At 34.2% G+C, this 18,363-nt stretch overlaps 1 protein-coding gene across 6 annotated transcripts in view; it reads left to right on the top strand.

Moving 5' to 3' along the window:
* The window catches only part of MTN1 (methylthioadenosine nucleosidase 1), a 28,325-nt gene extending 11,047 nt beyond the window's left edge, over positions 1–17,278 (top strand). For 2 of the 6 annotated variants that reach the window (XM_088846490.1, XM_088846492.1), the window contains 8 exons: positions 8,785–8,891; positions 9,146–9,209; positions 12,559–12,650; positions 13,314–13,420; positions 14,943–15,017; positions 15,930–16,004; positions 16,461–16,553; positions 16,637–17,278. In XM_088846490.1, coding sequence (XP_088702616.1) covers positions 8,834–8,891; positions 9,146–9,209; positions 12,559–12,650; positions 13,314–13,420; positions 14,943–15,017; positions 15,930–16,004; positions 16,461–16,553; positions 16,637–16,834 — 762 coding nt within the window. In that variant the 5' untranslated portion in view covers positions 8,785–8,833 and the 3' untranslated portion in view covers positions 16,835–17,278. Of the gene's footprint in view, positions 1–5,887; positions 6,047–8,371; positions 8,583–8,687; positions 8,892–9,145; positions 9,210–12,558; positions 12,651–13,313; positions 13,421–14,942; positions 15,018–15,929; positions 16,005–16,460; positions 16,554–16,636 lie in introns of those variants that run through there. The other 4 variants (XM_088846488.1, XM_088846493.1, XM_088846489.1 and 1 more) reach the window with 4 other exon arrangements.
* The last annotated feature ends 1,085 nt before the right edge of the window (positions 17,279–18,363 follow it).

Raw genomic sequence — 18,363 nt, 5'->3', positions numbered from 1 at the left:
TTGCTTAATGACTAGGATACTTAAAATCAAGAAAATCAAAATCATGGAAATAAGACCTACTTTTCCATGATTTCATTTCTACACTAAAACCTATTTTTACACATTTTCAAGGCCCATGGATTTCACTCACTGGCTCCCTCAACCCGAAATATGGGAGCATTTGGTAGGTCTGAAAATTTTAGAGAGAGAAAGTACCTAAATTTTTTAAAGAGAGAAACTATTTCAAAAATTTTAGAGAGAGAAACTATTTTAAATTTTAACTTTTAGAGAGAGAAAGTATGTTAAAATTTTAGAGAGAGAAAGTAGGTTAAAATTTTAGATAGATAAAGTACCAAATTTTTTAACAAGATGAACAATCTCAAAAATTTAAAGAGAGAAACTATCTCAAATTTTAACTTTTAAAGAGAGAAAGTATGTTAAAATTTTAGAGAGAAAACATATGTTAAAATTTTAGAGAGAAAAAGTACCAATTTTTTTAAAGAGATTAACTATCTCAAAATTTTAGAGAGAGAAACTATCTCAAATTTTAAGTTTTAGATATAAACTATCATATTTTAGAGAGAGAACGTACATGCAAATTTTTAGAGAGAGAAACTATTTCAAAACTTTTAGAGAGAGAAACAATATCATATTTTAATTTTTAAAGAGAGAAAGTATATCAAATCTTGAGTTTTAGAGGGAAAAAGTATTATTAAAATTGTAGAGAGAAAAAGTATTCTTAAACTTTTAGAGAGAGATTACTATAAATTCTAGAAAGAGAAACTACTAAAAAAATTAGAGAGAAATATCTTGTTTTTTAGAGAGAGAAACTATCTCAAATTTTGAGTTTTAGAGAAGCAATCTCGAATTTGGAATTTTAGAGAAAGAAAATCTATTAAAATTTTAAAAATAAAAATTTTATCAATTTTTAGAGAGATAAACTACCAAAAAATTTTAGAGATAGAAACTATCTAAAAAATTTTGGTTTCTATCTCTAAAATTTTTGGAAAGAGAAAATATAGCAAAATTTATGTTTTAGAGAGAGAAAATATTTTAAAATTTTGGAGAGATAAACTATATCAAATTTTAGAGAGAGAAAGTACATAAAATTTTTAGAGAGAGAAACTATCTCAAAAAAATTTAGAGAGAAACTATCTCAAAATTAAGTTTTAGAGAAAAAATATCGAAAATTTTAAACTTTCGAGAGAGAAAATATATCAAATTTTAGAGAGAAATTATATCAAATTTTAAAGAGAGAAACTATTTCGAAATTTTAGAGAGGGAAACTATCTCAAATTTTCTATAGATACACTATCTCAAATTTTGAGTTTTAGAGAGAGTATATAAAAATTTTAGAGAGAGAAATTGTATAAGTTTTGTTACCAAACAATAGACATGGAAGTGATTGCAAGGAATCTATGAATTTTGTATAGTTTATCCAAATAAGAGATTTGATAAATCCATGACAAAAATCCTTGATATTGAAAATCCATAGATTTCCTTGGATTTCAAATATCTAAGATTCCTAATTTCTTTGTATCCAAACGGGGCCCCTAACGTATGCAAGTTTCCAAAATCTTAAATAGCCTTCTAACTTCATGGAGGATGGTAGCAATTGCACTTAGGTTGAATGCAAAATCTCTTATTTTAGGAGAACTACCTATGCAACTAGCCTTAGAGCAAAAGCACATGAACCAAGATAAAAGGAGTGACCTCATGCTTGCTCAAGGACCTCCCAAATATAGTCAATCCAAGCCTAACAACCAGAAATTTCAAGGGAAGTTTAATAAAAAAAATAATAGGTTAAAAAACAGAGGAACTAAGCCCTACAACCAGAAATTTAAACTAGGACCACCAAAATACTTCTTATGTGGTCAGCCAGTTCACTTCAAGAACCGCTGCCCATAAAATAGAAACCCGCAAAATCCAAACGATAGCAGAAATGGAAGCAACATGTGTGAAGTTGTGTGTGTGGTTTCTGAGTGCCTGATAGCAGACCACGACATCAAAAGATGGTGGGTAGACTCAGGTGCTAATCGGTATATCGCAAGTTCAAAAAGCCTCTTTGAGGACTTCAAAGAAATAAAAGTTTGGGAGAAACACATTTGCTTGTATCTGCCCCTTTACTCATTAGAAAAGGTTTTAAAGTCTGCTTCTGATCATTGAAAGTATTAATCAGAAAAGGTAGATAAATTTATGCTTGGGGATATTTGGTTGATGACCACAATTTATTCCTTCTTCATGTAAATGAGAAAGCTGATAAATTTCAACTTATTCTGGTTATGTTGATTGTGTAATGGTTGTTGATGCATATACTTAACCTTTTAAGCTTGTTCATATAGGAAAAGACAAAATAAATAGATTAATAAAAAAATGTCTTATTCCAAATCTAAATAATGTCAAATTTTCAACCTGTCAATGCTGCTTGTCTGAAAAAATGACAAGGAAATCATTCAATAAGGGGAGAAAGCTAATCAATTATTGAATGTGGTCCACTCTAACATTTGTGGGGCCCTCAATATTAGAATTAATAGAGGGATGTCATACTTCATAACTTTTATAAATGATTTTTCTAGATTTGGATATGTTTATCTAATCCACTATAAATCTGAAGCTTTAGAAAAATTTAAAATTTATAAAAATGAAGTAGAAAACCAAATGGGTAAGAACAGCAAAGTTCTTAGAATTCATAGAGGAGGTGAATACACATCCAAAGATTTCAATACTTATTGTCAAGAATATAGTATTAACAGACATACCACTTTGCCTTATACGCCACAACAAAATGGAATAGCTGAAAGGCGTAATAGAGCCCTCTTAGAAATGACTAGATCCATGATGGCTCATGCTAACCTACCTAAGACTTTTTAGGGAGAAACAATAAGTATATCTATGTAAGCAATGGATTCTACCTCTTATGAACTGTAGATAGGTAGAAAACCTGATCTATCTAACTTACAGAAGTGGAGGTCGACTACCCATGTCATAATCCCATATCAACATATTCAAAAGGATATCGATGTTATCATAAAGATAAGGGACTCATAGAAAGCAAAGATGTTGAATTTCTAGAAGATTTTATTTAAAAAAACCTGCCTGTAGTGGATAATGATAATCCACTTAATATCATAGATAACTTAGAACCACTACCTACAGTGGATATGGATAGCCTTGATTAACTGGATGATGTTGAAGTACCCACACACCCAATGTTAAGTGGTCAAAAGAGGTCTAGAACTCCTCCATCTTACCTTGATATTTTATATGTCAATATAAGTGAGGAGACCGATAACCTTATTGACCAAGATGAAATTCATGACCCTTTTGACTTTAAAGATGCTATGAAGTCACAAGAAGCTCAAGGATGGGTTAATGCTATGAGAGAAGAATTAGATTTTATAGAAAAAAATAAAGTTTGAGATCCATGTGGTTTGTCATCAGATAGGAAACCTATAGGTTCTAAATTGATACTTAAAATGAAGTTAAAATCTGATGGATCACTTGAAAAATTTAAAACTAGGTTAGTAGTTTTACCCAAAAAAAGGGAGTCGAATATGTCGATACTTATTCCCCAGTTGTAACGTTTATATCCATTATAATAATTTGGGCAATCATTACATATTATGACCTAGAACTCTATCAAATGGATGTAAAGACTGCATTCCTGAATGGTTAACTAAAGGAAACCATCTACATGAAGCAACCTGAGGGCTTCATAATTAAAGACCTAGAAAATAAAATACAAATTAAATAAGTCTTTATATGATTTAAAACATTCTTCAAGACAATGCTATTTAACATTTCATGATGTCATCCTACATATGCGATATGAAGTAAATAAATTGAACCATTGTGTGTATGTCTTGAAGAATGAGAGTATATTCACAATACTCATAATAGCTGGAAATGACTTAGAAATGATTGATAAGACTAAGTCGTAGCTTTCTTCTCGGTTTGAGATGAAGGATATGGAAGAAGCATCTTATGTCCTAAGCTTAAAAATAACTAGAGATAGAAAATAAAAAATGTTGTGCTTAACCCAAGATAGATATCTTGACTCTATTCTCAAAAGATTTCAAATGGAAAATTGTAAGCCATTGTCTACGCCTATTGAAAAGGTAGTAAAGTTGTCTATGAATGATTGTTCAGTCGAAGGGCAAGAAACACCTAATGTTCCCTATGCACAAGCTATTAGTAGCTTGGTATATGCAGTAAGATGTACAAGACCAAATTTGAGTTATGCTGTAGGACTTGTTAGTAGATATCAAAGTAATCCAGAGATAGCTCATTAGAAAGCAGTAAAAACAATTTGGAGGTATATTAAGGGAACGAAGCATCTAAAATTATGTTTTCAAGCAAATAAGCTTATAGTTATAGGATATTTAGATGCAGATTTTGTTGGAAATAAGAACGATAGTAAGTCTACCTCAGGACATATTTTCCTCTTTAGAGGGTCAGCTGTTTCTTGGTCTAGCAAGAAATAAGGGTGTGTAGCTAGGTACACACAATAAGTTTAATACAATACATGTAGAACTGCTTGTACTTTTGTCGTCTGGATAAAGTGCTTCATAGATGATTTGAAGCTGCAAATAATTGACGGTTTGTGATAATCAAGCCGCAATTAAATTAATTCAAAGTGGAAAAAATAGCTCAAATATCACTACAATCAGGATGTAGTTGAGAAATGTGAAGTAACTGTTAGTTACTTACTCTTATCAGATATGATCATTGATCCATTAACAAAAGGTCTAAGTGTTGAACTATTGTCTAAGCACACTAGCTTAATGAGATTTAAAAATGTTAAAGTTGGTCAATTTTCATGAGTGACAAATCCGCATTAACGTGAAAATCTTCATGATAGATGTTTGTTATGAGATGTATATCCCCAAAAGCGTGAGAAAAACCTCATGACAAAATGTTTTCTTAAAAGTCATACTCAAAAGTAGGAGTATGCATCGATTGTCATAGGCAAGTGGGAGATGTTGACACGTATGGCTATGAGGCCTTACTTGTCTTAGCCTACATTTGTGAGAATTCAATATATCCAACGGTCATATGGTCCAATGTCCATATGAGCGTAACCCCTCGTTTTTCTCAGAGACCAGTTGGAGATCAAGGAACCCCTTCTTTTTCTCAGAGACTCGTTGGAAAAATACAACGGTTATCCTTTCTTCTCCCTACAAAATGGGAAGTCAGAGAGAGGATGTGAATAACAAGAAAAATGTGTAATATCTCTCTTTAAAAAGTGAAGGGATAACAAATCCGAGCTCTGCGATCACCAGCCTCACGGCACCCCATCTCTGATCTCGGGTTTAGTCTCTTCCATGCTTCATCAATTTTACTATCAAAAGAATACATAAAAAAAACATATTGTGCACTAATTGTGAAAATATACCAATCGATGGGAGAGAGATATTAAATAACCAATGTTATACCCAATAAAATAAAAGGTCAGGATATGAGTAAGATAAAACCTGGATCGCTCGAATACCAATATTACTGAAAATTGATGGAGCGCGGATGAACACCAAACCCCCAGATCAGAGAAGTCGTGCCTTAAGGCTGGTGATCGTAGAGCCCGAATTTTAGATTAAGACCTTTTTACTTTTTAGATAGAGAAGAAAAACTATCTTTCATAGCTCAAATTTTTCTTTGCTCTATGTTTTTTTGTCTCTTCCTCTCTCTCTGGCTTCCCATATTTATATTAAGAAGAAGGGCCAATGTTCCATTTTCTCCAACAGGTCTCTGAGAAAACTACTTCACTAATCTCAAGGATACTCATCCAACTATGAACGTTGAAAAAAAAGCTTTAATTATTTATTTATTACTTTAAAACAATTTTTATTAATGGATAAGTTTAAATAAAACATAAAATTTCTCCCATAAAATAATAAGCCCGCAATTGTAGGCAAGGCCACGAGAGGCTTCATGACCTCAGGCGTCAACATGCTTTAGCTTCAATGACATTAGCCTGTGTGGGTGACTCATGTTCCCAAAAGAATGACATGGACAACCATGTGACCAATTCGATGAGATGGCTGCTTCAAATTTATCACACCGGTCAAAGGTAACAACTAAGGCAAAAGGGAATGTTGATAATAGTTCCCCTAAATAAAAGGCTTCCTAGTGGGCTGAAAACCATTTGGATTGTTTTGGGTTTTAAAAAGTTAATTTACAATGCAAGAATTTTGTTTTCTTCTCTTGGGTAGATCAATGGAGAATACATGCCCTGCCCATTTTTAGAAATAGTTAATGGGTGCATCAATGGAAATGAAAACCTAGATCATTTTTACATAGTCAACATTGAAGAGGAGAGGTGAATAGAGCAGGTATGAGATCATATTTGAATGCGCTATCAAGCATGTGCATCCATTAAATTTTGAGATGTGTAGAAATGAGTCCTCCCTTAGAAATTTATTTTCGAGATTGAATTTTGGACCTAATTTTTAAAAAACATATAATCTCTAACATGGAGATCATGAATGTATATAAAATAAATAAATTTTAAAAATTAAAAATAATAATTTTATGAAAAAAATATTTGGATCATTAATTTTAAATTTTTTAGAGTGTCCACTCATCTTTAAGATGGATGCTCTATGCCTTGGGGAAACACAGTACGTCCCCCAATGGATACAACAATTTTCTTAAACTTTTTCCTTATATGAATCGCGAGTGCTATGGGATTTTTTTATGAGAATGTATACTAAGAAACTGTTTATTTTTAGTACAAGAAAGTGGTAATTATTCCTTGTCAATATATTTGAAATCTAGACATGAGCCGCACCGCCTAGGCCAAGGGCGACAACCTTAGCCCTCTCTCTTCCCCTCCTACATAAAGTACAATGAGCCTAAGTCATGAGCCACCCCGCCTAGGCATCCACCTCAACATTTTTGAACATTGGTTAGGAGTGAGTGTGACCTCTCTGCATTAATAAAGGAAAAGAGAAAAAGAGGTTGATGCCTTATATAATTTTTTCTAAGATATGGTTTGTATAAGGTGGCAACAACAAACAATTAAGCAAATGTGCATGTGTAAATCTTACTAAAAGATGTAATTTGGATGCCAAAAACCCTTACGATGGCTTAAAAATCTATTTTCAAAATTGACTTACGAAATTCAAAGCTGGAAAGGTGATGTAGATCTAACAGATATCGTCATCAAATGGTGTATCTCTACCCTCTATATCTAATTTTGATGCATTAATTCTTGCTTTGTAATCGATGCTTTACAAGCAGTCAGTCAATAGAAGTTCTTAGCATTGTAAAAAAAGAAAAGATAATATGTTACAAGATGTATTTATTTTGGAACCTAAAATATTATATATATATATATATATATATATATATATATATATCAAGGACGAGATAATCAATTGTAAGTTTGTTTCAACATCGGAACAACCTGTCAAAGTAGGTTTTTTAAGTGCACCTTATTTCTACAATGTAAGGCTAACACCTTATATAAACTACTTCCTTTCTTTTACGATCTCATCTATAGCAAGTTTGGTTCGTGATGAAAAAATTCTCTCATACGGTAAAGTGTGAAAATATTTTTATATCAATTGATCTTAGTGCATTTTTTCACACCAATCGACAACTAATTGATATAAAAATATTTTCACACTTGACAACATGAGAGAATTTTTTCATGTATCGACCCAAACGTGCAATTAGTATTTTTTCTTCTTAAAGAGAAGTATCGACAAGAGTGCTTCTGAAATTTTGCAAGCATGGAAAGGGCAAAATAGTATTAGTCTTTTCTTTTAGCAAGAAAAGTCCATCTTCGAAAGTGGGACTTTTTGAAAAGGCGTGTTTTGATAAATGAGAGTTTTAAAAAACGGGAGTTAAATGTCCTACTTCTATGTTTAATATGCGTGTGGAAAGCTTGTAAAGTGAAAGAGCGGGCCTTTCACGTTAGTGTTAAAATGAGTTCTTTCCTGGAAATTCTTCATTCTATAAAAAATGATGGAAGTAGTTTTCCATAATTTGTAGGAGAGTCACTTCTACTCCCGAAGCCTCCCCGTGGACAAGTCTAGGGCTCTATTTTGTTGAAAATAATGTATTAATGTTACCCTTCATTGCGTTTTTATAAAGGGTAAGGTTTACATAAGGTTGTCTCCTTATACTGTAGAAGTCAGGTGTACCTATAAAATTTACTTAGAGATCGTTTCGGCATCGAAAATCTTATGATGGTTTTAAAATACTTCATTAAATTCAATTAAAAAATTTAAAATTTAAAAAATGGTACAGATCGAACAGATTAATAAACATTGAAAAATCTCGGTCCAGATGACTTTTTACTAGATATACCATTTTGTTAATTTAAAATTCTTTTTTATCTTTATATCCATTCATCTCAAGGTTTAGATGATTAGTTGAAGGGTTCTCTTTTGCGGAGACACTCTCCACTCTAGGATTTTTTAAATGCACCTTTCCTCAACAATGCAAGGTTGCAACCTTATACAAACTTTTTCCTTTTATAAATCTATCTTTTTTAAGGTGGGAAAATTAATTGAATAGGAATAGAGACAGTAGGAAACTAAAATTGAAAATAGGTTGGTCAGTCCAATAGGAATAGAGACAGTAGTACACGCAAATAAGTAAGTAACACAAGCACTTCTTACTCTTTCTCTCTCTAAAACTCAAGTCTCTCTGTCTCTCTCTCTCTAAATCTAGTTATTTCTCTTAGCCCATAAGCCACGTTCAGGGATTCACTCATTTGAAATCTCTTTCTTGTCGTCACTTTCTCTCTCTAACCCTTTTTCTCTCTCTACACAATATCTCGTCTCACTGTGAGATCAGAGGATTGAAGCAATTTGGGAGCATCTTCAATTGTTGGGATCGTTTGATCATGGCCCTTCCCAATGGTGTAGAGACGAAACCCATCTCTTCCATCGTCATCATCATAGGTGTGATGAGTTTTTCAGAATTTGTTTCTTTTTAACATTTATTATTCTTGGGTATTTCCGAATTATGTCATGTTGTCTTGTTTATTTGTTTATTGTTCTATATGTGATTTCCTCTTATTTATTTATTTATTCACTTCGTTTGTATGGGTTCGGGGGTTTTTTTTTTTTTTTTTTTTTTTTTTCTTATCCTTTTTTTTTGGGTTTTTTTCCTTAATTGTTTTTTGTTTGTATTTGTGGGCGTCGTTATCTTTCAGCTATGCAAACAGAGGCGCTTCCTCTTGTCAACAAGTTTGAGCTCTCAGAGGATCACCACTCACCGTGAGTGGGCTTTTTTTTTTTTTTTTTTTTTTTTTTTTTGGTGAATTTGTCCTCGTTCTATATACAATTGTTAATCATCTGTGGTTTTATGGTTTGTGCCATTTTTTTAATGATATATGGCCTTGAAAGAACCATTTTCTTCATAACAACATGGTATCTTCAATAACAAGTTCTGATATTTTTTATTGTGGATACTAAAAATTCCTGTTCTAGCATAGGCACTACTTTTCTTTTCGTTTCAATGTGTGGGGGATTAATAGTTTTCACGTTCTTATGGATTTCGAGTTACAGTTGCCTTGTTGTTGGATTATGACTTTTTTATGTATGGAATTTGCCTTCTGGACAATGGTGTGTGGGTTTTTTTATATCCTCATCTTATTATTGAGTGCAGAATCACCTCTTTGCTCGAATTTAAAATTTATGAAACCTGTAGATGCACAAGGCTTAGGATTATAGGCAGAGTAAATAGGCATGGTCATGAAGCTTTAGTTTTCAACTTTCAGGCTCATCATGGACGACCATGATGCCACAGAGTTGGCATCTCTACTAGAAATCCTAATTTGTCAGTTTTTGTTCTGGTAGAGCAAAGCTGGTCCGGGATCCTTCTGCCTGGCATCATGTTTCTACAATGATATCAGCCCTTTGATCCTCAGTTGATCCATAGCATCAAGGGCCTGGCTCACTCCTACATCATCCAAGGTGCAACCTTCCAACTGCCTAGTTACCTCCAATAGAGTCCTGGCCAAAGATCATATATGCAGAAAAGGGAATACCTTACCAAATAGATGTCCTATGAGCAACGAACAGGACGAAACTATCGGCCACTCATCACCTCCCATATATGGTTCTCTATCCGTTATTCATTTAAAATTTTAAGTGGTTCTAGGTCATGCCAGTCTCAAGCACTCAGTTTTTTCAATCTTACTTCTCCCCTGCTTTTCCTGCCACCTGTCTGATTATGTAGCGTGCTACCTTATTGGTCTCTATTGAGCTATGTGGTTATAGAGAAACATATGGACAATGGAAAACTAGGAGGGCTACATAAACTTCCTCTGAGACTGTTTCAATCAACTATCATCTTGTGGGCACACATCAAAAAGAACTCAAATCTTACTCCTAGGTAGCCTTTGGATGAAATCAGACAGAAATCAACTAGTCCATCTTGGACATGATTACGAGATCCTCACAACTGATCCTACCTGAGGTTGGTGTTATTAAGCTCAATTTTGATGGCAATTCTCCCTAGAGTCCTGGTTTGGCCAGAACTGGAGGCATATTCAGGAATCACTTGGGAGAAACCTTGCTAACCTTTTCTGGTATGTTGAGAGTAGCAGATGCAACCTAAGCAGAAGCGCAAGCTTTACTATCTAGGCTCAAAGTGTTTGATAGAAATTGGAGGTCCGTTCTTCTGGTTGAACGGGACTCTCTAAATGTCATCAACTAGGCAAAGAAATCATCACGCATCCCTTGGAGAGTGGAACCCATCTTCGACAAAATCTCCCACATTTCCCAAGCTCCAGATGCGGGTTTCAGGTATTCTTGGAGAGAGGTAATTGCTAATGTGAATGCCATTGGCAAAGGAGCCTCTAGAGCAGAGTTCAGCATTTCGAGACCATCCTATTAAGGAGCCATTTTTGTAGACCTAACATTCTAGGTGCAAACCTTGCGCTAATATTTTGTCATTGATACAAAGCAAGGTGTACATTTTCACCCAATTAATACAAAATTTTGATTAAACACAAAAATAAATTAATGAAATAAGCATAATCATGCAAAGAAATTAAATGTTCATGTATGGGATTTGGAAGAAGAATAGTTTTATAAGTTCAACTGTAGGCTTCATTCATGTATCCATCCCTTTGAAATTTTAACTTTCATGTTTTATCTGGCACGAAGACTTTGGATTCTAACGTTTGCTCTAGTTTAATGGTAGGCCTTCTGTGCACTTTGCACAATGACGGAATATACTATGAAGAGACCTTGTTGCCATTGTTAAACTTTTTATAGACAAGGTTCTACCGTCAACAATTGTAGATGGACTCTGACCCTGTTGTCTGGCATGTTTCGTGGGTATCCAGAATGATACATACAACAATAGTAAAAAAAATTAGCATCCTATATATTTCATATAATTACAAATTTGTTATGATCAGACGTCCATAGACAATGTAACGACTAATGATGCATTATGACCAATATCTGTCTGTGATCGGTCATATTCTGCTGAAGCTAGTAAATATGCTCAAGTGATATTGATGAATGAGGGATTCCGAGCTGGCTTGAATGGTTATGGTGGTGACAATTGGAACGCTACTAGGCTAGAATTCCATTCTGACCTACTCCATGTCAAAAAAAAAAAGATGTTGAATGAGTAAAGCTTGTGAGATGAGGAGGCGACCATTGGCTTCCCAACCCTGGATTTAAGTTTTTAGACTTTTGGCTTATTGTATTGATGCTTCTTCTACCTTTATTCCAAAGCTGAGGATCTTGCTTTTATACTATTTAAAAGTTTGATAATTGGGAGTAAGCCTCCAATTACTCCCCTAAATGAGAAATAAAACCCCTAGATGTGTCTTTAATGTGATAAATTGTAGAAAGGGTGCTATCTTTACAAACCATAGTTACTGGGATCTCCTACTTTGGTAGGCGATCCCATCTAGGATCTCGATTTTGTCTCTCCCAGAACGTATCTCTCACGGATCTCGATTTTTAAATTTTGGGATCGCGAATCCCACTGATAGGAATCCCGATTCTTGTTGTTAGGGATCTCCATCCCAGCCTTAAAGACCAAGACAACAACCAAATTGATGACTTTATTTGTTTATAGCCAACTAGCAATACAACTATTGCTTTCTTGCTATCAATAATGAGATCCCTACTTTAAAGAGTATATATAATCCTAGATTGCCATACAATTTAAGGTTGCTAACAAGATCCCCAAAAGGTCGGGGATCAAGATGCCCAAAAGGTTGGGGATCTCGATCCCTAATATTTGGGGATCTCGATCCCTAACACGTGCATTGTACCGACGACGTTCCCAACCATAGGGATCTTCTTGCATTTCATGATCCCGATCCCAGTACCATTCCCTCTCCCGATCCCAACAATTATGATACAAACAAGGCTGAGAAAATGTAAACAGTTCTTAATTGTTCTTTGTCAATGTGTAATGAGGCAGTGAAACTCATTACTGGAAATAGAGTTACAGGCCAGGTGTCCTCTTAAACCCCTCTCTAGCTATTAAAAAAGGAAAAAACAAACTTATTTCTAGAATAAGCCGCATGCTTCCATGGGTTTCTTGTATTTTCTGTAAGAATCTGATGGGTTTTGTTTTTTGACAAAATTATAGATTTCCAAAGGGGGTTCCATGGGTCAGATATCATGGGGTCTACAAGGATTTGCAGATCAATATAGTTTGGCCAGGAAAAGACACCCTTTTTGGTGAGTGTCTGGTCTTATCTTTTTTCATTGTATATTATTAATTGTTTTATTTTCATAATGGATATTATTATTCATGGTTTAAATGATGATATGCTTACACATTTCTTCTAGATACTTGGGAGATTAATTTATCTATTGCTTTTTGCTGGAGGAATTTCCTCACACCTGCATCCTAGTTACTGAGTAGTTCTTGTACAGGAACATATGCTACATCTATTGTGTTTTGGGGATTTTGAGAATTTTGATTGATGTTAATGGTTGGGAAACACATATTTCTGTTACTGCTGCATGGGGTTTTATCTACATAGGAGTTATCTTGGTCTGTCTCTTTGTTTTTTCTTTTAGTTAGTTTCTTTTCATCTCGTTTTTTTGGTGGGTTATTTGGGAATCTCACTTTGTTGAGATGAACATAAACCTTGTATTCTGTTGATATTACGCATATCTTCTAGATCACATACCATCACCAAACATCTTCTAGTTCCTCACTCACAGATTTTCTTTCTTATCTAAACAGCCTTTTTAATAAATTTTACTCTATCGATTTAAGAATTTTAATTTCCTTAATGAGCTTTTGGTGAAGGACTTAGCTTGTTGATATTTTATTCAAGTGTCATATGTTTCCTTTTAAATATAGAGCTAGTGTAAAGGTGTTTCTTTTTTCAGGGGTGGATAGTGTTGGAACAGTTTCTGCATCTCTTGTGACTTATGCTTCTATTCAAGCATTGAAGCCAGACCTCATCATAAATGCAGGAACTGCAGGAGGTTTCAAGGTAGATCACTAATGCTTATAACCTTCTCATACCCACTCTCATTGCTGATAGAATCATCAGCTGGGTTATGGAAATGCTTGATTTGTATTGTCACTTATCCTCTGTAATGAAAAACTGGGTGCTCGGATCGGGAAGAACTGGTCCCAATCACATCCATTCAGCTCAAACCAACTCTTGGATGCAATTTGCATGACCCTGGTCCATTGGGGTAGTAGACCTGGTTTGTTAAAGGGAAGTCAAGGATGTGAACCTTGGAGTCTGTCCCCAATGGAGACCAAGCGAAGCTGTCAAGAAAATAATATGTTGTGTATATTCGTTTCACATATTTGTGTGCATATCTTCTCAACTACTTAATGGTTTGCATGCATTAATATGGATATAAAAATTGGATTTTTTTTTTTTTTTTAACTTGGATATTGAATGCTATGTCTTATAGTGTGTCTACATTAATTGAACATTTTTTACACGTAATCTATGTAACCATTATCCAGGATATTATTATGTTATATTATTATTATTATTATTATTATTATTATTATTGTTATTATTATTATTATTATTATTATCATTTCTCAATAATTCAAGTTCAGCTCAATGAATTCACTTACCTGTGAAGAGTGACTAGTGGTGGTAATTCATTTCAAAGTAGGAGTTAGTTTAAAATTTGTGTGGTGATGTTGTACTCTTATGGGAAATTCTATGTGCAACCTGTAAAAGATGTGTTTCTCATGCAACTGAAAAGTAGTGTGTTTTAGGTCAACTAGAAGTGGAAATACATTTTTTGGTGGCATTGTAGGTGGGTCATTTAGGGTTTGTGTAGAATGAGTGTATGCAAGTGTTTCATTAACATGATACAATAGATGTGTACTCTTTAAGTGGATCATGTTTTATTATGTAACAAGGGCCAAAAAATAATAATTTGTAGCTAGAAAATTCATTCAAAATGAAAGAAAAGTCAAACTAAGGAAAGGAAGACATGCAATGGCATGTCAAACAGAAGTTTCCTCACTGTACATCTCACCCCAGGTTCTGAAACTGGAAGAACATTTATACTAAGCCATGAAGCAAGGGTAAAACCCTCCAACCTGTGGTATCCATGCAATGTGAACCCACAAATTAAGGTCATGCCGCCCTACACTCTCTCTCGTTCTTTCCTATTTTCATCACTGAAACACTGACACTCACTGCAATAATTGCAGCATGTGTGTGTCTCTGTGTGTGCCTCTATGTGTGTGTATGTGTGTGTGTGTGCAGGGTGTTTTGAATGTCTTAACTCATTTGTCTTCATACGCTCTGGCATAGATTTTCTGTACCTAATGTGTTGCATTGAATTATATAAATTAGTTATAACTAGCATATAATGCATGATATTTCTCTATTCTTTAAGACATTTTAGTTAACTCTTAAACTTGTTAAATATATATCAGGAAGGTTGTACCTCTAGGCATAGGAGTCACTAGTTCCTCATTTTGATGTTATGAGATAGTTTTACTGTTAAATGAACATTTGGTTTGTTTTTCAGGCGAAGGAAGCTGGCATAGGGGATGTATTTTTGGCTTCTGATGTTGCTTTCCATGATAGGAGGATACCAATACCTGTAAGTTTTTAACAATTGCAATGTCTGAGTTGTCGTTATGCCCATAATCATGATGAGCTACAAACTCTCTTGAAGTTTGCATGGATAACATATATTTTACAAACTAAACAAGAATTCTCTATTTCTTTGTTGTGTATGCTATCAATTTGTTTATCCAGAGAATAGTGTTGCATTGATATTTGTGGGTGCTAGTGATCTCTGCTAGAAAATAGAAATGATGGATACCAACTCAATGATCAAGCAGTTCTGGGTATGCTAAAATTAATGGAGCTTGTGGCTGGTGATATGACGTGTTAAGTCATAATTCCAGCACCATTCTAGCATTACAAAATATAGAATAAGAGAGAAAAACAAAAATGTGGAAGTATGGCTTATAGACCAATAAATATATTCACCCTCAATAGACAGGTGGCTTTTGTTGATGACAGATATAGTGCAAAAACACTTTGATGTGGTTCTTACTTTTCTGCATAGTTTCTTTTTTTATGTTAGGAATAAAAATGCAAATTGTATCATTTATTAAAATAGTGGAAGTTACTATCCTTTTCTATCTTGAATCATGTCTTGGAAAAGTAAACCATCGTAGCAGTTGGTTTTCCTACAGTATCCTACCATCTCTTAAAGCGTTCGGTTTTGACACTCTGCAGTTCAAGAGATAGTCGCTACCCTTTGTAATGGAAAACCCTGTGTTAGTATACTCTATGCATACACTTTTGATTTTATTTGAAACATAGTTTCTAAAAATTTCTTTCTGGTAGTGATGTAAATACTTCCTGGAGATTTAACTAGGATATTTCAATCTTCATCAACTCTCATAATATAGGCCTTCATACTGAATAATCCTGATCCTATGATGACTAAATTGTAGAGCCTTGCCTTGTTCCGTCATTTACCTTTGCTTTTGTATTTCAGGTTTTTGATCAATACGGAATTGGAGCTCGAAAGACCTTTTCTACACCCAATCTTTTGAATGAGCTTGGTCTCAAGGTGCTTTTATCATAACAACATGTACACAGTTTTGACTCATCATTTGTGGGATGCCTTCACACATTTTATTGTGATAAGTATATTTCGTGGTTGCTCCTTGAATTGTTTTTTGTCTTGAAGTTTTGGCTGTATGCATATTGTGCATGTGCATGTATCATATGCAGCTCACTATGCTTCTATATGTGCAAATTCAATTAGAAAAAATGTGCAACTAAGGCAAGTGACTATAGATTACACAAGTTGTGCGCAAGTTTATCAAAAAAGAAAAAACGTTGTGCGCACTTTAGGGAACTGATGAATGATGATGTATTGCTGAAAAGGCCTATTCATGATATCTTGTTAAACATCACTTGTATTTATTTGACTGCAACTAATACAACTAGTGACTTAAAAGCTAGCTTGACATTTATTGGATGCTTCCTTGCTGGTCACTTAAGATGTTTATGCATGTTACAGATAGGAAAGTTGTCTAGTGGTGATTCTCTTGACATGTCACCTCAAGACGAAGCACTAATCCTTGCAAATGAAACTACACTCAAAGATATGGAGGTAAGTGAACCTCTTTCTGTAGTTGCCATGTGTGTGCATGCATTATTAATTGGAGATCCTAATTTCGAAGTTTTTTATGTCAGGGAGCGGCAGTCGCTTATGTAGCAGACCTCTTGTCAGTCCCTGTAATTTTCTTGAAAGCTGTGACAGACATTGTTGATGGAAATAAACCTACTCCAGAGGAATTCTTGCAAAACCTGGTGGCTGTATCTGCAGCTCTTGATAAGGCAGTAACCGAAGTTTTAGACTTCTTAAATGGCAAGTGTTTATCTGAGCTTTGATCATACCATTATTTGTGCTTCGGTGAAGGCCCCATGGAAGAATATATACCAAACCAAGGATTCATAAATAATTTTCACCAAACAGCTCATTGCACCCAAGAAATCTTGAAGCTTGAACAAAATAGCATCATAAATGTTCTCCCATCTACTGTGATATTAGTATGGCCTCTGTACAGGCAAATTTGTAAGCTTAATTGTTTAATTTGAAATCTAACTAGGAGGTCTGCATAATTTATGCGCCTTGGGCAGCTTGTTATTTCATATATTGAATTTTGTAATTGATGGTTTATCACTTGATGGTGACTAACTGTGATGCTTTTATATTGGGGGACCTATTCTGGTGACTGGCTAAGCCTTGATGGACTAAATTTTTTGAAGTATTGTGGCCCTCCTTTTTTGGGGACTCTTAACCTTTATTGCATCTAAGGATCAATTTTCATTTTATATGTGATGGTTGGCAATGTTGATTCTCTTAACTTTGAACTGACATTAAATGAAAGTTGCTTCAGTACAAATGATGATGCAAGAACGGGTTATGACGATAATGATGATGCTTCAGTACAAATGACAAATTGATTACATTTAAAGATGGCCGGAAAATGAAATTTTGTTGGGATTTTAGGGCATAACCCTAGTTAAGAGATGCGCAAGCTGCTATTGTTATTTCTCGATCTAATTGCACAAAGCATTAGGCCAAAAGTTGTTGAAATGAGGGTTGATGTGTGGCTAGTAAGGAGGTGCAATCAGGTTCAAGGCGAAGGCTCTAAAAGGACTAGGGAATGATTAGAAAAGACATGGAAAGAAATAATAAAAAAAGATAATAACATGTGGTCGTTTTGAGGGTATAGCTCTTTATAGAGTAGAATGAGAGAACATGATTATGCAATCGACTTTAAGTAGTTAGGATAAGGCTTTGATGGTGATGATGTATAGCCTCTTGAAATTTTAATTGAAAAAACTGAGGAATTTGGAAAAACTATATGAGGGTAATCAATATCAAGATTTTTAGATGCTTGTATTGAAATTAAAAATTACAACAAACCCCTTTCTAGTTGTTTTCCATGGGATGGTGAAATTTTTAAAGGATGCGGTTAGCATGCGGCCAAGCCTACATATGTAGAAATGTGAGCCCCGTAATAAATTTATTTTTGAAATAAATTCGATACTAATTTTTAGAGAATATATAATCTTTAACATGGAAATCATGAATATGAAAATAAAATAAAATAAAATTTGAAAACTAGAAATAATAATTGTATTAAAAAAACATTTGGATCGGTAGTTTCAATTGTTTTTAAATGGATCACCTATTTGCATCCATCTTTAAGATGGCTCCTTTATACCTCTAGACCACATATTCTACAAATGCGATCCAACCCGTATGAAACAATTGTTCATTTTTAAATTACAGCACTGCCCACATGGCCTTGTAAGATGAGTTTGACTTAGTTATGATTTTAACCCTCTTTCTTGTGATTTTAACCCACTTTCTTGATACCAGTAAGGGAAATTATCGTTGTTATTTAAAA

The sequence above is a fragment of the Amborella trichopoda genome, chromosome 9 (genome assembly GCF_054954075.1).
Source record: "Amborella trichopoda isolate Santa Cruz 75 chromosome 9, AtrichopodaSantaCruz75HAP2 v2.0, whole genome shotgun sequence".
NCBI classification, from domain to species: Eukaryota; Viridiplantae; Streptophyta; class Magnoliopsida; order Amborellales; family Amborellaceae; genus Amborella; species Amborella trichopoda.
Note: the sequence above shows the minus strand (reverse complement) of the source record. Positions and strands in the feature narration are given on the sequence as shown.